The following is a 20,236-nucleotide window of genomic DNA, read 5'->3' on the forward strand; positions in this document are numbered from 1 at the left end:
TTTTCACTGCATATTATTGTAAAAGTATAATAATCTATGCGTCTGAATACAAAAAAGTTGGCAGAAATAGCTTGCCAATGAAACATTTTTTTTTCCATAAATTCAATGGCAATAATTGTAGACATTACATTAACATAAATGTGAAAATGGACCCTGCCCTTAGACACCAGCGTACACAAAAACAACAACTAAAAACAGCAAAAACTGGGTTTTATTTTTAAATGACAGAATACACTCAGACAGTAACTGGTAGCTGTCATGGGCTCCACACCAGCAGGAAATATAAGGGGTTTTAGCCCCATTCCTTCTGAATGAAGGAATGAATTATATTAATATATTTGTCCTCATCTGCTGCTTACTTGGAAATGTTTAACCCAGCTAAATGTCTTGGCTTGTAATTGAATAGTCCTGCTCTGGTACCTTTTTAAAGCTATTCTGTGGTTTCATAAGTTGGTTTAATTTTATTAAAAACTTTAGCGCATTCATAATAAAAGTCCCGTCAGTCACAAATGCAACTTGGTTCCAGGACTGTCGATGATGTAATGTTACGCAGGGCTTGTTTACCTCATTTCACTTTTCTGACTACACTACACACTCTCGTCTCCTCGTCCATTCACAAAATAAAATGTTATTTTTCCGGTCTCTTCCTTCAAAATAAAAGCTAAGTGGCGAGCATCGGCAGCTAGCTTAAAATGTGTCGACATTTTAAGCTAGCCGCCATGTATTTATGTGTAAAACAGATGCTTTACACATAAATATATAATGCTAAACACTTCTTACTTCAACACTACAGTTCTTAAGCACACGCACAGTCTTTTATTTTGATTGTGAGATTGTGAACTCCCCCACTTCCCGGTACTCTGGCTATTCGACTTGACACGTATCCATGGCAACCATGTAGCCACAGCAGGTCCGGTCAACTCTCAGCGTATCCCGTTACTTTTTTCTGGACACAAAGAGTCGAGAATATGAAAGCAGCAGCAGGATCAACAATAACAACAACAACAACAACAGAGGAGGAATAAAAGTGTAGTAGACAGGTGAGCGTGTTTGTTTTTGGAGGAGGAATGACGCCCTCACAGAGAACACGTCACGCAGGATGCGAAGCGGCACGTAACAATAAATGGAGAATGGCAGGTGAGTTAATGCCGGATTGAACGGATTTTTACTGATTAAATGGGAAAAAAGATTACTTTATTATTACTGTATTATCATAAAACATTATTATTACTAAATCATTACACTACTACATTATTACTATATCCTCAGGTTACTGTATCATATATAGATTACTGTATCATTACTATATTGACAGATTACCATTAAACTACTATACTAACGCAAATTTGTGAGCTGTGAAAACATAATTATCACCTATTTACACACACATGAGCTATGGGTAGTTACAGCCTCACAGACACACACTCAAACACAAATATAAATATAAAACCTTTATTAGAGGTCACGTCAACAGAGTGGACTCCTGCTGAAAGTGTGAATGCATTATTTTACAACATGTACTTGTTGTATGAAAGGTGGAGACACAAAGGAAGACACCGCAACATTTTAACTCTTCTTAGATTTTAGCACTCAGCAAATCAGACTTTGGCATCATGATCGCTGCATCATTTCTTGAGATATTCACAGAAATGTCACAAATGACATCTCACATACTGTCACAAAAAAAGAGTGAAATAAAGCTGTGTCCGTCCACTAACTAACAAAAATGTAATTATTTCATAGCTCATGGACCTAAACCCTGCACCAACATAACCTCCTCTGCAGTGGTATAATTATGGGCCAGATTAATGGGAATTTATGGGAAATTATGCTTAAAGAGGTCAAATATTTTATGTAACGTTCTGTGAGCACAACATAGAGGACTAATGTGCGGGCCCTAAAATTAAGCAATGTCATACAAGAAAAAGCCCTTTAAAGAAGTGAGGACCAGCCAAAATGTCCTCACTTTGACAAAATGTCCTCACTCCGTAGGGTTTAGATACGATTTGTGGTCCTCACAAAGCCACAAATACAAGAACACACACCTGCATCCCAAAGTAAAGGCAGATTCAGTCTCTGGTGATTGGCCACAGCTGGTTCTTTATGAGCTGTTTAAGCTAAAGGACATGAGGGGGTCTTCTTTGTCCACTCTTATTGTGTGTGTGTGTGTGTTTCTCACTCTCAGGGGGTCAGTGGTGTCTTATTAAAAGAGGAGACCTGGTCAGTGTTGGAGGTTTAGGCTCTTGTGTTTGTGTCCGTTGTCCAGTGTCTGGAAAAAACCCCAAACAAAAACTGGCTGAATAGACAGATAACATCTATTTCCCTCGGTGCCAGAAAGTGAAACGTCAAAGATGCTCGGTGTCGCTTGTGTTTCATTAGTCGTGCAGATTCAGCTAAGCCCTAACCAGGTCAACCAACCTTTTGTCAATGTGTGTGAGTGTGTGATTGACTTAAGGAAGCCTAAATAATTTAGGCAGTGGGGCGAGGTGCTTGAGGAATCTCAAATGGCCCTTGCACTCCGTGTGATGGAAAACACTCAAATCTGATCGGCCGGATTTGTTTTCACTCAAGTACGCGTGCACACACTCGCACAAAATGAGGAACTGGTGTTGTGTTACTTATGAGTTTTACTTTGTGTACAGGTCAACATGAAACACACCAATGAGCAATGACATCAGCATCACTTTCAATGATCCGTCCCTGACTTTCTTGTCTTTGTCCTTCCATCCCTGTCCTCCTCTCTGCCTGCTTCAGCTCCTCCTAAAATCCCCCTATTGAAGTGTCCTGGTGGGATTCCCCAACCGTGGCCCATTCACCCCCGTCCGTCAAGACAGAACCACAGATCCCACTTCCCGCAGCCTCCTCCAGCTCCCTCTCACCTGCCTTTTTTCCACACACGCCACGCAGAGGAGAGTGCTGAGCGGCCCCATCTAGTCACCATCGTCCGCCCCAGTGGTCAGACTTCACTGCGAAAGGTGACTAAATTATTACAGCTCTTTCGCCATGAGTACTAATGCATTTATATTAACCCCTAAATCACAGAGCATTTAGGCCGCTTCTTTCACATTACTATGTTGAAACGTATATACAGAGGCTATACAAATGTGCAATATAGAGTGTTTCATATCTTAGCTTTCAGTACAACCTATAGGCAATCTGATGAAAAAGTAATTTTCACCAACTTTATAAACACACCTGAGCAAAAACTATTTAAAATGTTCAAAATCAGATTGAATTTGTGAAATTTGGAAATCAACACAGGTGAGTCGTTTGTATGAACAAAAATGATGATTTTGTGACACAATTATCGCTACTTTATATCACTACTAAAAATGTGATTCAAAAAAATCTGAACTTTGACTCAACAGCACATAAGACAAAAAAAAGCTTGAATATGTGTTAAAAGTCTTCTTAAGTTTCCATTTTCTATTAATCAACCCGATGTAAAGCATTTGTTATTAAATATGTGGGTCCAGATACTTTCAAGTCTTTTCTCATGAAGTAATACAATTTTCTGATGCAGAAATGTTACATATTATATATTTATAATATGTGTGTAGTATGTGTGTAGTAAAGAGTTTTTTTTAGAAATCAATAATGCCGTTACACATTATAATCCTTTTCTGAAGGGCTACGTTGTGAGAAATTGTATCAAATTATCAATTCCTGTGATGGCAGTTTTCACTTCTGTCTCCCCAAGGTGACTGTGTTGTTGAACCGCAGAGGTGTGGTCTCCTTTGAACAACTACTCTTGGATGTCTCTGAGGCATTGGGGTTTCCTCGCTGGCACAGATCTCGCGTCACACGCCTTTACACAACCCGTGCACGAGAGGTGAGGCTCAACAACGGTCACATTGTGCAATGGCAGAGCAACCGAACTGGAACCCAGGTGCAAACCCTGAACGCCGAGGCAGGAGAATGTGTAAGGGATTGATAAAATAACACTGAAGAATTTATTCTGAAAGTGGGACGTGCAGGGCCGTGAGTCCAGAAGAGCCAGAGTGTAGCCAGTTGAGCAGGAAACAACAATTAGACACAAGGTTTGTAATTCAGAGCACAAAGACTTGAACAAAGCTACAGGTAGACCAGCTGGTAGCTGGGTCTACAATCTGGCAGAGTGAGGGGGGCAGAACCAGGTATTTGTAGGCTGTGCTTGATTGAGATTCATGTCAGCTGGTGACCTGGCTCCTGCACAGCTGACTCCACTCCTGCAATCACACAGAGGGTAGAGGAGAGAGGCCCTGACACATTAACCTGCATCTCAGGACAAAGACACGCTGATGAAGCCCTTGTGACTTCCCTCTGTAACGTCTGAGGTTCTTTCCAAGCTGGAAACCATGACTCTCTTTATGACAGGGCCTTGAGTTGATGTAATAACACAGGACTCAGCTCAAGGCCCTTTTCTTCTAAGGGTTACTGTTTGTTCTATAGTGTACTCCCCCACAAAAATGCGAAGAAACTCAAAGTACCTGCAGGCCCCTGAAGGTTTCAGCCCCCATGGCATTGTCCTGCTTTGTCAGTCAGTAATCCACTCACAAGGTCAATAAATGCAGTTGATACTCATCTGTTGACTGGGACAAATAAAGTACAAGTGCAACACAGGACAATAAAATGAAGCGATACGTGAACACTGAAGATTTAGAAGTGTGATTTCATACAATGATACCGCAAAAGGTCTTAAATGCTGTTTCTCAGAATCAAATTATTTGGAGGCTGCTGCTAAGGTCATTCTCTCCTTGGGGGTCTATTTGAACACTCAACGATGAGGAGAAAGTCCTGTGGTACTATAAATGTCACATATTCTATACACTCTTCGCCTTCCAGCTCAACATATACATAAATCATACCAGGAGATGAAATTTTGCTGTTGACATGTTGTTATTCTTTTATTTTCATAGGTCAAAGGTGTGTGTGACTTCTTCCGAGGTGAGGTGGCTTTCCTGGCTCTGGGTAAGGCTCGTCCAGAACTGAGCAGTGTGCAGGAGGCTCTGGAAGAGCTCTTTCCAGATCATTCCCATTTCCGGGCTGAGGCACTTCGGGCTTGGGAAAAAAGACTTACCTCCACGCCGGACAAAGCTACGAAGGCCGACAGCGGATACAGCGAAGGGGCAGAAAGCATTGACACTAACCTGGAGACAAATAAGGGAACAGCTAAACACAGTGAAACACACACGCCTCACCATAAAGAGACACACAAACCTGAAATTTATGACGCAGATGTTCAGAAGTCACATAAAAAGAGCTCTGGTAGGAAACCGGCTCAACCTCCAAACCACCTGCAGAGACTGAATATGAGGGGTGGGATTAGAGAGCAACAGCCTTCCATCCTTGGTTCATTTAAATTCGAGGAGGGTCCTAAAGAAGCAGAAATACCATCTCCTACGATGTGTGAAAACTGCTTAGCAATAAGAGCCAAACATCACGGTCTAGACTGGATCAATGCCCTATCAGGGAGGGCCCCACTTCCTCCTGTGTCAAGAAAGCAAAGAGGTGGTTCTCATTCAGAACAAGAGGTGTCAAAGCCGGACGTCCCTCTCAGCCTTTCACCTCCTCCACCTGTCAGCATGAAGGAGGAGAAGAGTCTTACACACTTACAACTTTCAAAACCACTCCCACATGTAGGTCCAGCACAGAAAGACGAAGAGCAGGGGACGACCTTTGACCTCCCTACCGATGGCAGCAATGTCACCCAGTCAGATATTGAGCGTTGCTATGAAATAGGGCGAGTGGTTGGAGACGGGAACTTCGCAGTGGTGCGAGAGTGCCGCCGCCGTGACAACGGACAAACACTTGCCATGAAGATAGTTGAACGTTCCAAGCTGATCGGTCGAGAGCACATGATGCAGAACGAGCTGAGCCTCCTGGGCAGCCTGTGTCACCGTCACATTGTGCGCCTTTTCTCGCACCACCACACGCACACTCACTCGTACTTGGTGATGGAGCTGGTGAGTGGAGGCGATCTGTTTGAGGCCATCAGTGAAAGAGGGAAGTTTTCAGAGGCCGAGGCGGGACTGATAGTGTCAGACATGAGTGACGCTCTACATTACATCCACAGCAAGAGTATCGTTCACCGAGACCTCAAACCAGAAAACCTACTGGTGGGTATCTGGTATCAGCGAAAGAGGGTGTAGTGTGCAAATTATGCGATAACATCAATGAAATCTGAAAGGCTTGTATAGGTGCAATACATGTACGTCACATGAGCATGCATTTCACACATCAAGTGGTCCAAGCAAAGAATGCTAGTTCTGAGCCACTCAGGAGTCCATTTGTGGCTGCTAGGAGCTCTGCATGGCAGAAATGCCAGACCAGTATTAGACCTGGTCTTATCTAGCTTCTTGTCTGAGGCTTTTGAACCAAAGAATGAGTTTTCTTTGGAACTAAATCTAGAGATTCTCCTTCACCTGGAGGTTTTGAAAACATCATAACAATGTTTTTTTTCATGGTGTCTGTACAAGTGGAATTTGTGAATTTGTAATCATGTACAGAGCATCCTGAAAACTTTAACGTTAACAGGTGTGTAATATGGGAGAGAGCGTTTAAAAGGAGTCGTCCCATGAACAGGGTAATTGCTTGAGTTGATGAATTAATTTGACGTCATACACTGCTCAAGACGTAGTACTGACATAGTACTATAAATTTACATCGGTAATATTTGTTTCCTGATATCTTGTGATGCAGAATGTTGCATATTGCACCTTTACTTTACTATATGCTTTGCTGCCAGTGTCTGTTACATTATCACTAAGTGGCCAAAGAACAATATCTAAAATTCCTAACCTAGTCATTTTCATATTATACAAAGTGGTTGGTTACTAATTAATTTCTTTGACTAATATTAGTGTTGAGGCTAAGTAAATAAAGTTGTTTGTCTAAATGAACACTAACTTAAAAACTGTTGAACTGAATTTTGAAAATCTCTCTTTCTGTTTGAATCTTGTGTCTGTGGTTCTGTCTTAGATAGAGCGTGTGGCAGGAGATATCTGCAGGCTGAAGCTGGGAGACTTTGGTCTTGCCATGGTTGTAACTGAACCGGTCTTTACCATTTGTGGGACACCGACATATGTTGCCCCGGAGATTCTCCGTGAAACAGGTTGGAGCTGGTTTATGTACAATCAAACACTTGCTGTCTTGTCTTTTTTGGCACAAATATGGGTGGCATCCTTTCCAGAATTATTTTCACCTGCATCATGTTTGTGTTCTTATGCTGACATGAATTGTTTGTGATTAATCCAACAGGTTATGGTGTAGCAGTGGATGTATGGGCTCTGGGTGTTATTCTCTACATACTGCTGTGTGGTTTCCCCCCATATCGCAGTCGAGATCGGGACCAGGAGGAGTTGTTCCACTTAATAAAACAGGGGCAGCTCCACTTTCTTTCCCCCTACTGGGATCCCATCTCAGAGGGTGAGAAGCACAGAAACATAATGCATGCTGGTAGAAATGCCTATACATTCACACATAAATGCACCATAAATTTCTGTATGCTTTTTTGCGTGTGTTTTTGTTTGCCTGTAGAAGCCAGAGGCCTTGTAAGAGCTCTGCTTCACCCAGATCCCACAGTGAGGCTGACAGCGGAGCAGACCATGCAGCATCCCTGGGTGAAGGCTATGGTTTCACTTTGCAAGCAGGGGGCGTTCACAGACAAAACTCAGAGGATCACTGCAGACACCGGAGAGGAAACTGAAAGAGATAAAAGAGCAGCTAACTCAAACACAGCAGAAACAATGACAAGATCAAGACACATTGGCAGCAAGAGAGAAAGAACACACAAAGAGCTCAGCAGAGGCGATGAGAGATTAAATGAGCTCATCAAAGGCAGATGGAAAGATGAGGACAAACCACATCAACAAAAAAGAGTCACAGGTGCAGTGTCAGAGGACACACCCAGGCAACAGAAACCAGACTGCACCTCACCAGACTCTGGCTCACCCAGCAGAGAGACCAGCAGAGGAGAAATACGGGATCCAGGAATCAGACTGTCAAACACAGACTGTAAAACAGGCAGCACAAACACAGATTGTGAAACAGGCGGTGCAATCAGAGTTGAACACAGTCTTTTTAGTGCCCCTGTGGCCAAAGCTGAACCCCCATCCCAGACTGACACAGTCGAAACGAAATAGCTGCCACCAGTCACCTCAACAGTCACCACATTCCACCAATGCAGCTGACCCACCCATACTTTAACCTGGAACCTTTTTCAACTCACTCTACACCATGACGAGCCAACTCTTCATCTTCCCCCGGCCCACACCCCCACTGTGAATCCCATGGTTAACTGTGTGATTGGATCAAGGTCATCACTTTGATTGTTTCAGACAATAACACTGCTTTCTTGGTCCTTGAATGATTGACAATGTGTGATCCATTTATTCTGTAGTCATAAACTGTCATGATATGTTGTGTTTTACGTGTCCATCCATGACTGCAAGAGGGGGTTGGGAATGACAAAAACATAAGCTGGAGTCAGTTTTTAGTTGTTTTTTTTATTGCAAGACACTATGTGTTTTTGTTTTGGTAGAACATATATCATAAACATACACATGTTTATCTTTAAGGATATATAATATGTTATTATGTCTGCCATTTCTACTCATTGCTATTTCCACTGGTATGTAACTGATCCGTCCTCCTTTACACAGCTGAAAGTTCATTCCTAGAAGTCTGCCTTAGGATCATTTGTCTGGCAACATTAGTTTACTAGACATTACTAAACTAAAACGTATCTGTATGTAGAACTTTTTCTGTGTATTAATGAAAGGGTTTGAGATATTTACCATGTTGTAGCATACTATCTTTCTTTCAGAGCGTTTACTACACATAATATACAAGCCAATGCTTTCTTGAACTGTAGAACTGTGACAAGTAAATTTGAATCTTTTGGTGAGAATTTAATGATCCATTGGTTAATAATGGGAATATTGCTCAGACAGGAAATAGAGTAGTACTTGACCACACTGGCTGTCTGTGGTAGTCGAGGGTATGATATAGCTTTACTGGCATTCCTCACACACCAAACAAGGCATATGTGTCTGTCCAATGGGAGCGGTTAGTCCTGTTCCTCCCAGATTGCAAGCAGCTGAAACTCTGACGTCCTGCTCCACCCATTTACAATCACATAACCCCCCATCCTGTAAACACAGGCACCCGTCCCAGTCCTGAAGGCTGTCAACCCTCAAATCTGGGGCACTAAAGAGATGAAAGTATCAGAGGACAAGGGCACTTAGGACGGACTTTGATTACTTTGAAGTTATTTTCTTATTATGTGCGATTTTTCACTTGAAAGGCTTGACCTGTCCTTACAGAGAATGAAACTGGTTTCCACTCATGACCACACAGCCACACACTCCTTGTTTCTTTTCTTTTAATTTGGATATTGTGGTATTAGGTATGGAACTATATACATATGTTACTACACAATTGCATGGGGGTGGAGTGGCTCAGTGGTTAAGACCCTACCTTGTGTACCAAAGACATCATGGTCGCAAGTTCGATTCCACCCCTGGCTAATTGTACTTGATTCCATTGTAAGTCGCTTTGGAAAAAAGCGTCTGCTAAATGACATGTAATGTAATGTAATGCATCATGATACTTGGGTGCCGATGCAATTTGCATTGGGATTCTACAAATATTGTGATTCAATAGTGTTGATAGTTTAAATGTTCTTTTCCTCCTTAAAGCAAAAATAAAATTTACATTTCTTGAGACAATGACTCACGTCATTTTGTAAAATCATGACAATTTAAAGACAGTGGGGCATAACATGCCCTGTCTGCATAATTTATACAAGTCTAAATTGAAACTAATCTCTATGGACGGATAATTTAGTATCCACACACACACACACAGGTTTGGGCAGGTTTCCTTGTTAGACCACTGCATTGACTTCCATTAATTTTGAGAGACCTTACAACCAGTTGAACCACTTACAGGGTGATTTAAGTCATTCAAAAGTTGTGGTGAAAACGTCACTAAGGTGTCATAACGTGTTTGTGATAAAACTCCACGCGTGACGTAGCCTATATGGGGATGCGTCCTTATAGTCGATTGGTCGTATACCGTGTTTTGGTCACCTTTCAAGTCCAGTGTTATGCGTTGACCGCAGGTGCCCACTGCGCATGCGCACTTTAAAACTCTTTAAATACCCCAAGTCATCAGCCACAACAAAACATTCCGCTGTCAGCTAAGTAACGGCTACTGCTGGCATACAGGTACATGCCAAAATACTTACTTTAACCGCGAAAACAATCTTTTTAGTCGCATTTGACGAGCTGACAGAGTGATAACGAATCTGACCCGGAGTCGTCGTGAAGGCTGTACGGGGTGAAGTCGGGGCAGACGGACAGGGCGAGAAAAAAAGAAACCCCAAAAAAAACCAAAAAAAAAACAAAGATGGCTGTGTAACCAGAGAGACGAGTTCCAACCGAACTGTCTCCAGGATTCAGTCATCGACAGGTCCCGTGAGTTCCGTGGACAGTCCGTCGGTACCGAAGCAGAGGGGTCAGACGAGCAGTCGAGCTGGGCCTAGGCTGCACACAGCTGTAATCTGCTGTCACTGCGAATAACGGCGTCGAGAGCGAAACAACAGCTGAGGGACGCCCGAGTTGTTTTTGTTCTGCCGGGGCGCAGGGAGAGACACTCACACACAGAGGACTGCTGTGTTTGTGCTAGCACACAGTCTGCTGGCCTCACTGTAAGTCAATTAAACTAGTCAACAAATAATTCAGTCGTAATTACAGTTTATTACACAGTTATTAGCTTGTGATGTCTTCAAGTTGATAGTAATAGTTTCAACTTAGCCCGCATTCCTGTGTGTGACAGCCTACTGCCGTAGCGTTAGCCTGGCTAACGCTAGCTAGCTGTCAGCTGACCGTTAGCTTGACAGGTTGTAAGCTAGTCCTGAGCTATCGTGCTAATATTTTGGGCTCAGCGTGGCCAGTGCCAGCTACATCCCAGACATTTCTGGATATTTCTTCGCCATGTCCTCGCTGGAAGAGAGAGACGTGGGCGTTGCGGCCGCCCCTGGCTCCTCCTCGGGAGGCATGGGGGTCGGGGCCGTGGGGGCAGCGGTGGAGTCTGTGGCCGGGGTCGCTGCCATGCAGCAGGAGGAGGTCGGGATACGACGCGAAGGGCCCGAGCCTGATTCAGACGAGCCACCCAAGAAGAGGGTGAAAATACCCGAGGGAGAGTCAGGAAAGCTGGAGGAGAGACTGTACTCAGTTCTATGCTGCACCGTGTGCCTAGACTTGCCCAAGGCGTCTGTGTACCAGGTAAACGTGGTGTAAATCATAAACCTCCCCTTTTCACAATCTCCCCCCCACACACACACACCTTTCGTCAAAACAACAGCAAACCAGTTGAACCTCATACTACAAGACTGCCATGTGTTCCAACCCCCAGGGTCAACTTGTTGAATTTGTTCCTTTTATTTTTAGTGATACTAGATCCAACACAGGCCCAAGTGCCTACTGCTTACTGAGCCAAGCTGAGACCAGACACACCTGGGTGTGGTCTGGTGGTCAGCTGTGCAGTCTCAAGTTCATAACATTATACTGTGAACTAAAGACATCACTCAGAGAGCACAAACCCCTGCCACAGTGTCAGTACACTCCCCTATTATACAAGGTTAACAACTGTCTTTAAAAAATAACAATTTCTTCCTTTGGACATACATAACCTACATCCCCAGAAAATTGGTTCACTTTACCTTTTGAGTTATGCTGCTAAATATCCTCAAATGACCCTCAGCAGAAGACACATTCTCAGCACCCATTTCGTAAAATACAAACATATCTGAACAATAACTAAATGTTAAGAACATATTTCCCCTACCCTTCAAACCACTCCAGTATTTTCCATTATTACCTGAAATGCCTTTTTCAATGTCACATTTGTAATTAATGATTGCTATGCAGCACATACATTTTAAGCAATTATGTAACATTTATAAATAATAATAAACAAGTAATATACTTTTCATGAGAAATATTATGCTGTATTCATGAACAGTAACATAAAAAACATATTGATTAACCATGAATTACATTGTACAAGGCATTACTTACAGACCAAAGTACACAGTACTGCAACTCTTCCGTATGTACTATGTGAGAGTAGTAAGTATATAGCACTTAAATTGTAATCTGAAATATTTCTTAAAGTGTATATAGTCTCCTTTGTTGTTGCTCACACTTGTTGAGTGACTCAAGCAAGTTTGGAAAAACTTACATTTTGTGAAAACAGACACAGCCGTCACTGTGAAGCCATAGCCAAACATACTATATTTTCAACAAACAATGTATTGATTTGACTCCCCTTTTTTCTTACCTAAATATTTATTTTTGGGCCCCCTAAGATGTTAAGTAGGTATTTGACTAGAAATAATGTGTCTTATTCCAAATTTAGTAAACTAGCTATAGTACCCTGCCTCTTCCCATTAAAACACCTCAGTAATTACGGTATTTCTGTAAATCACACATGACACTGACCCTGTTAATCTTTTCTCCACCACAGTGTACCAATGGACATCTGATGTGTGCAGGCTGTTTCATACACCTCCTTGCCGACTCTCGTCTCAAGGAGGAACAGGCGACATGTCCCAACTGCAGGTGTGCACAAAGGAATTCAGCGTATCAACTTAGACTAAAACAGAAGTTAATGTCCTAGGGTGAATCTGTTTAACGCTGTGTATGGATATTGTACATCTTTATTATTCATATATTAGTTATGTTCTGTCAGATCACTAAATAACTTAGAAAAACATGAATTCACATTATTTTCTCCACCTTTTCTGCTTCTGCTATGTTAAGTTTTCTGTCTTGATAAGACTTAAAAGGATCTCACAAAATGATGTGTAGTGTAGTGTAATTTTAACTAATGCAACATCAGGTGACATGATGTGACAAATTATGCTCCAACATGATTTGTACATAATCAATTCTGCATCACTAATGTTTGGGCCCAGGGAAAAAATGTACATACAAATGAATTTGTTCTGCTGAGTTCTACTGTATACTTTGAACTCTCCCCTTTGCACAGCAGCCATTTTGACACGTCACAGTAGGAAAGTCATAGGTGTAAGTTATCAGTTAATGATGGCTGAGTTCCATGTAGCTTCCCCAGTTTCAGGGTGCATTCTGGTTCACTGTAACACTGTCCTAACTGACATGAATTAAACAGAACCACTGTTAATGTGATCAGTAACATCCATGCTTTGCCTGCTGCATCATGTCAAAATGGCTGCTGTGCAAAGGGTTCATCACCAGCAGCAATTTCCTGCTGACCAGACAGTTGTTCATGGTTGTGCATTGTTCACAACCTCACATGAACAAACTGAATATGCCATGAATGTAACACACACAATGCCGTGTCATGACTGGGATATGATTTGTGGGTTTCTCTGTTTGTGTAGGTGTGAGATCAGCAAGAACCTGTGTTGCAGGAATCTTGCTGTAGAGAAAGCTGTCAGTGAGCTACCGACAGAATGTACCTTCTGCCTAAAACAGTTCCCCCGCTCCAGCTTAGAGAGACACCAAAAAGAAGAGTGTCAAGACAGGTATAACACACACACACACAAAAAATAAAAAGCTACCAATGTTAACAAGTTACCCATGTTATTACAACAAATGAAAGTGAATGAAGTATGACTGTAATATACTAGTGTGTGAGTGTGCGTGCATGCACGCTCAGATTAGCACACTCGCCTGTCACATGGGATTAATTTGGTGAAGACGGATGAGCGTGTGATGTGGAACCTCTGAGAAGGAAAAAAAGTGCTGATGTCATTATGGACTGTGTGTTTGCTGTCTGTTTGAATTCGCATGCAGGAAATCCTATGGGGTTGTTGCTATAGCAACAGGTGACCCTGCTTAAGTCAGAGGAACTGCTGGTGTTGCCATGACAACAGTTACCAGGTGTTTTTTTTGTCAGGTCAGACAGGAAAACTTGCTTGGACTCTTGTGATACCATGTCTCCTCACACATGACCAAGTCATGTGTGTCACTTTAATGTTTTCAACAATCCCACCATCAAACTCCACATTTATTAAAATAGAATAGAATATTAAAGTTGTCATGCAGTAAGCAACATTCACACACATCCAGCAGGCAGAAAACAAACAATAGATACAAATTAAGAAAAATTCATAGTGATTGTAATGTGAAAACAGGCAGCATGAGTTCAATTACCCGCTCACCACTGAAGCTAATATAGTTAATATTAAAGGTATTAACCTTTCATATGGAAACTTTATAATAAAGTAACAGCTATTATTTGTTCTCTAAGTGAACACTTATTATTATTACACTGTTAATTAGCCTCAGTTCGCAACCTAGATTAATTAGCACTCACAGCAGGAAAGTTGCATGTATTCACCACAATGAATCTCTATGAATGAACTAATGTACAGTATGTGATCCCATGTCTCTCTTTTCCTTCAGTTTGTCCTGTAACCTCTATTTCCTCATGTTCCCAGGGTGACACAGTGCAAGTACAAGAGGATCGGCTGCCCTTGGCAAGGTCCATTTCATGAGCTGCCAGCACATGAGGACGAGTGCTCCCATCCCACTAAGACTGGGACAGAGCTGATGGGAATCCTGGGCGAAATGGACCAGAGCCACCGTAGAGACATGCAGCTCTACAACAGCATCTTTAGCCTGCTCTGCTATGAAAAGATTGGCTTCACAGGTATTTAGAACACAACACAGAGACATGAAAAGTATGGAGGTAGCTATATCATTTACTTCCCACTCATGACACTCCTCATTGTCGCAAACCTGTCTCCACTTATGTGTCCATCCAGAGGTGCAGTTCAGGCCATACCGCACTGATGACTTCATCACCCGCCTCTACTATGAAACACCACGCTTCACTGTCCTCAACCAGACATGGGTGCTGAAGGCCCGCGTTAATGACTCAGAGCGCAACCCCAACCTCTCCTGCAAGCGCACCCTCTCCTTCCAGCTCATCCTCAAGAGCAAGGTAGACACGTGTTTAGTTTTAACACACTGGTGTTTAGTTTTAAAACCTTTCAGTGCTCCACATGATCACTGTCAACCAGTCTCAAAACATTTGAGCATAATGTAAGTCTAGTGAGAGACGTCTGGAGCCCGTCTGGGCTCTGCTTAGCGCCTGACCACTTAATCTGTAGGGTGACAGGAGGCCTTGGTCAAACAGATCACAGCACAGAGAGAGACAAGTACTCAGATACGCTTTTCCAGTACACCTGCAGCACACACAACTGCTGCAAAGAAACCTTAATACAGGAAAGAGTCCAAAAGAGTCTGACTGTTTAACAAGTATCAATATCAGCAGAAAGTTTCAGAGATGGAAAGATCACCTCAGGTCACCTCCAGTGTATGAAAAGAGGACAGAGAGCTGAGTTCTTAGATTATTTTAATAACCTGCAGATGAAACCTAACAATCATCTGTTTTTCCATCAGTCCTGCCTATTGCAGGCTTTAACATAAGTCAGCAGCCATGTCTGCTGCATGAATGGGGCTTATTATGTCATTTGAATATATGAATTGCAGTACACAATTTGCCCACTAGAGAGCATCGACAAGTTTAATTTTCAGCTGAGGTCTTGGTCACAACCAAATAAAACAAATGTGAGGGATAAAAAAATAATAATACATGAACAAGGAGAAAAGAAGACAGTGCTTGTATCAGCTTCTTTATACTGACTCAAATCAAGAAGAGAATTCTGAATCCTCCTCCTCTCATACAAAGCTCATCTTACTCTTAAAGAGATCATGGTGCCGTATTTCCTTTCAGTGCAGAGGGTCGGTCGCCTCCTCCACTACGGGTATAAACAAAAGTTCCCGAAAACATTTGTTCCTTGACACGTGTGGCTGTATCAGAGCTGCAGTCTCATCACACGTGCCCACTTTCTGTCCAAACAGTCACAGAGGAGACTGCAGTATTTTATTCACATGTATTCAGACAAGATGCACGCTGATGAGTAAACTTAGGGCCTGTACACACCAGAACATTTAGGGCAATTCTGCAAAAGTTCTGTATTCATTGTCCTTGTGTTTGGAGTTTGTACACAGTGTCACGTACAGTCCTAGCATATGTACTGCAGTGTTGGGAGATATTTTAGGGGTTTTGTGTGTATGAAGACACTACTTGAAGCAATGCTGAGTTTATGTAAAACTTTTTAAGAACAAAAAAAGAAAAGAGAAGAACATAAAGGGTGTAACGAGCAGGACTGGACCCAGATGCAGTACGGTGATAAGAAACAGTCTTTATTCACACACGGGAAAAACAATGCAGGGTTAAGGAAACGAAGATCCTTAATTATGCGTGAGAAAACGTGGGTCTGGACACTAAGTGCAGATAAATCTACTGGAAGTTCAGACAGAGTCACTGAAGCACACACATGCAGATAATTCCACTGGTAAATACAGAACGCGATGAAGAGGAGAGCTCAAGCTCAAACTCACAACCAGACAAAGGAAGAGGGGGTGGTTATATACACTGAGGAATCAGGGAGACGACGAACAGCTGTGACGAACAAGACACAGGTGAAACGGGTTGTGTAATCACAGAGGAGAAAAGTAAAGTGCACATGGACAAGGGACGAAAAAGACGCCAAAATAAGAGGGAAATTTCACAATAAAATGACATGGACAACGGAACATGACAAAGGGAAAGTTTCCGTGTGGATAAAGCCTTAAGCAACAGTCGTCTTTGCTCAGTGTCAAAAACTTTCAGACTGTACTTGATTCATTTTCATTAGATTTTTATGCTTTTGTGGGGTTTCTGTTGACTCTATTTCACAGCAAACTACAACTCACAAAGTCAGCCTCTGGTATTCATCCTGAGGCACATAACCTCACATCCTTCAGATTTTTGCATAAACCAATGCTAATTTTTATAAGTCCGTCTACAGGCTCAGTGGTTAAGACCGGTACCCTGTGTGCGAAAGACATCATAGTCGCAATGGTCGCAAGTTCGATTCCACCCCTGGCTGATTGTACTCAATCCAATTGTAAGTCGCTTTGGATAAAAGCGTCTGCTAAATGACATGTAATGTAAAAAATGTAATACTAAGGCAAGGGAGGTGGTTGCAGGTTTGAATTTTTAAAGCGGTGATGATCTATACCTCCTCAAACAGCCTCTTTAAGACCCCTGTTTGACAAAGCTCATACACACACAGCGTTTGTGTTCTGCAGCCGTTCAGAATGAAACCTGATGTTTTTGTATGTGCAGGTGAATTCTGCTCTGGAGTGCTCCTTCCTGCTGCTGAAGGGACCGTACGACGACGTACGGATCAAGCCCGTCATCCACCATCACTCCTTCAGCAACGACACCAATGAGACCGACTACGTCCCTCTGCCCATCTCCGATTCAGTGGAGTGCAACAAACTGCTGGCCGCCAAAAACATCAACCTGCGTCTGTTTATCTTCCAAGTTCAAAAATAAAAAAAGCCAGTGAAGAAGAGGAGGAGGAGGAGGAGGAGGAGGTGGAAGATGAAAGAGGATGAGAAAAAAGAATGATGCTGGACAAGATGGCAAAGAGAGAGAAGATGAAGATAAAAGACACCACTGAACCACTGATACCTCTTAACACCTACACACACACACGCAGGGTACACAGTCACACAGGGTACACACCCTTCCACACACACACACACACACACGCCACTTATTACACTTACCTCCTTTTCCAAGATAGTGAGACCCCCTTGTTGGGGGGGAGGGAGGCTGTAAATTGCTATGGAGATGGATGGGCATTGATATGGGATGGAGGGGGTGAAACCTGTGATCGATGGCACAGGTGTGGGGTCACTGGGTGCAGAGTATGGTGGGAGGGGCTTGTTGAGGTGGTTGGTGTGTAGCTGAGGAGGCCCTGACACACACACACAGCCAAAGGTAGCACACACACCGACCAAAGCAGGATTTGCTGGGTGCATTTGTTGCTTGTGTGTGTGTGTGTGTGTGTGTGTGTGTGTGTGTGTGTGTGTGTGTGTGAGTTAACAGACAGACCGTGGAGTTTGGCCCACTCTCAGCTTGCATGTTCAAATGTCCCAAACACATGAGATAATGTGAAAAGGAGCATCTGACTTCACTCAGTTGTTCTCTGGACATGTGAAGGGATGTGAGAGCATGACTGTGTGCTTGTGTGTGTGTGTGCATTTGTGTGTGTGTGTGTGTGTGTTCCCCCCTCCCCCCTCTACACTCCCTTTTCGTCACTTCCTGTTTTGGCGAACATTCTCCTTCTTTGCATCTCAGACTTCACCGGAACAGACGAGAGATGACACAAACCCCTTTTTTTTTTTTAAATTTCAGCAAGCGGAGAGACGGCCTGGCTGCATGCATATTTTAGTTCTTTTGACTTATTCGTCCCGCTGTGGTTAAATATAACCTTCAACACTAATATTGTTTTTTATTTCTCTTAACCCTGAATATTTAAGTATCTGTGAACTTTTTTTTCTTTTAAAATAATTTTTTTAGCGTGTGAAAGGCTGCCTACATGAGTTCATATGAGTGGAGTACAGGACCTACAAGACTAGTTTAACAACCTCATGGAGCCCCAGGTTCACTCTGTGTTACTTTTTCACTTATTGACTGTTCACAAGTCATAAAAACCATCACTTAAGTGGCAAATCAGTCGAAAACCTAAATATATTCAATTTATTCTCATATACTGTTTGACAAAAACAAAATCTTAGCAAGTTTCCGGCATTAAAAAGTGACAATATAAGTTTGATTCCACAATGAAAAAATATATATAGTGGTTAGTTTTCTTTGGCTTTCTGTTTTGCTCACTGTTGCAGTTCTGGTCAATTGCTTCTTTGTAATTTGATTTCTTGCTAGTTTGTTTGGTGATTGCACACTGTCAATTTTAATGCATATTCATTTAATCCATGTCCATGACTTTTACTATTTCACACAGCTACAGTCGCCTTTTTAATATTTAAATATTGCAAAACAATACAATTTGATGAGTCAACAGCTTAAATCCTAAATGACAATTACATTAGATGTGCATTCTTCTTAATTATAGAACTATATTTTTTGATGAAACAAAAGTGACACACAGAAAACCTGGGGCCAGGTAGTTTGACAGTACGAGAGTCCTGGTTGGATTCTGGGTCTTGCTCCAAAATACAATAAAGCTGATGGGCACCTGGGGACAAACCGGCTGATCCGGTCTTGCATACGAGTCAGCAGCAGCAGCAGCAGAAGCAAAGGAATGAAACCCAAACTGTGAGCACAGAGTCTCAGGGCGATCTGACATCTTTGTGTTCTTGGAGCTCAACAGCCCTCCGGAGAGGACTTTTCTGGACTTTTCTGAACTTTGGGTGGTGATGGATGAGGCGTGCATGTGTGCATGCGCCAGTGTGTGTGCGGTGGGGGTGGGGAGTTTTACCTTAACACAGTGACATATTAGTGTTAGACTTACTTGAACAAGAACAAGAAGATGTTACTTAAGTAGATTCTACTGTAAAGCAGATCTCTCTCCTCCTGACCTCTACTTCCTGTATTTCTGTGTTTTAATGCTTTGTCTCTATGCCAGTGGACTCACTCATCTCACTATGGCTGTACATGTGCCTTTTATTAAAGATCATGGAACCTGCACTGCTGCTGCTTGTGTGTGTGTGTGTCTGAAAGAAGGAAGGACCGAAATAGAGCTGGCTTTGTGAAACTGTTAGTTGGCATAAATTACGCATTCAATATCTCAGTTATGAAACCTAAATTTAATTTTAAAGCCGTGTGTGGATGAAGGATGTGTTATATTGAATTTGACAGAGAGAGTATGAATCACATTAGAACAAAAACACATCGGCTCATCCGTTAATGCCCACGTAGAAGAATATTTATTTTATTGTAGTGGTGTAAATAGACTCAAATATAGTGTTGGTGAACATTTGGAAAATGCTGCGTTTCGTCAGTTGCTAATCAACTTGACCTTTATCATAGTGACTTTAGCAAAAGAGCAGGTGTAAATAATTAAGGTGATGACTGAATTCCATTTAGCCACTTCAATTTATTTAAAGGTCCTGGTGTTGTTCATGCTGCCTCACTTCCGTCACTGCAACGCCGCATTAGAACAGAGCCCATGGTAACAGCCGAGTCAAAATGTCTGCTCGGAAACAGAATTACTGTTTGTACAGAAAAATATATTAAGCTGAAGTGCAAATCTATCCACAAACATTTAGATATGCTATTCTGTTGAAGTATAGCCAGTTTTTCTTGTTGCAGCTTTTTTATTTTGTAAAAATGAATT

General features: G+C 42.3%; 2 protein-coding genes across 2 annotated transcripts; both read left to right on the forward strand.

Annotated features, from left to right (window-relative positions):
- Positions 1–883: 883 nt before the first annotated feature.
- Positions 884–9,420, forward strand: dclk3 (doublecortin-like kinase 3). Its single transcript, XM_044052758.1, has 7 exons — positions 884–1,137; positions 2,755–2,975; positions 3,701–3,832; positions 4,899–6,098; positions 6,961–7,093; positions 7,240–7,407; positions 7,519–9,420. Exons 1-7 carry the CDS (start codon positions 1,068–1,070, stop codon positions 8,121–8,123), a joined length of 2,529 nt encoding a protein of 842 aa, XP_043908693.1. The 5' UTR covers positions 884–1,067; the 3' UTR covers positions 8,124–9,420.
- Positions 9,421–10,122: 702 nt separating this feature from the next.
- Positions 10,123–19,587, forward strand: cyhr1 (cysteine/histidine-rich 1). Its single transcript, XM_044052760.1, has 6 exons — positions 10,123–11,270; positions 12,514–12,608; positions 13,412–13,555; positions 14,474–14,685; positions 14,801–14,979; positions 17,215–19,587. The coding sequence occupies exons 1-6, from the start codon at positions 10,980–10,982 to the stop codon at positions 17,425–17,427; spliced, it is 1,134 nt and encodes a 377-aa protein (XP_043908695.1). The 5' UTR covers positions 10,123–10,979; the 3' UTR covers positions 17,428–19,587.
- Positions 19,588–20,236: the final 649 nt, after the last annotated feature.

The sequence above is a fragment of the Solea senegalensis genome, linkage group LG20 (assembly GCF_019176455.1).
Source record: "Solea senegalensis isolate Sse05_10M linkage group LG20, IFAPA_SoseM_1, whole genome shotgun sequence".
NCBI lineage: Eukaryota > Metazoa > Chordata > Actinopteri > Pleuronectiformes > Soleidae > Solea > Solea senegalensis.

Coding starts and splice junctions, on each gene's coding strand:
- cyhr1 (XM_044052760.1), top strand. CDS start 10,980: ATGTCCTCGCTGGAAGAGAGAGACGTGGGCGTTGCGGCCGCCCCTGGC. Junction 13,556..14,473: donor AAAGAAGAGTGTCAAGACAG/GTATAACACACA, acceptor TCATGTTCCCAG/GGTGACACAGTGCAAGTACA. Junction 14,980..17,214: donor AGCTCATCCTCAAGAGCAAG/GTAGACACGTGT, acceptor TTGTATGTGCAG/GTGAATTCTGCTCTGGAGTG.
- dclk3 (XM_044052758.1), top strand. CDS start 1,068: ATGACGCCCTCACAGAGAACACGTCACGCAGGATGCGAAGCGGCACGT. Junction 7,094..7,239: donor GGAGATTCTCCGTGAAACAG/GTTGGAGCTGGT, acceptor TTAATCCAACAG/GTTATGGTGTAGCAGTGGAT. Junction 7,408..7,518: donor CTGGGATCCCATCTCAGAGG/GTGAGAAGCACA, acceptor GTTTGCCTGTAG/AAGCCAGAGGCCTTGTAAGA.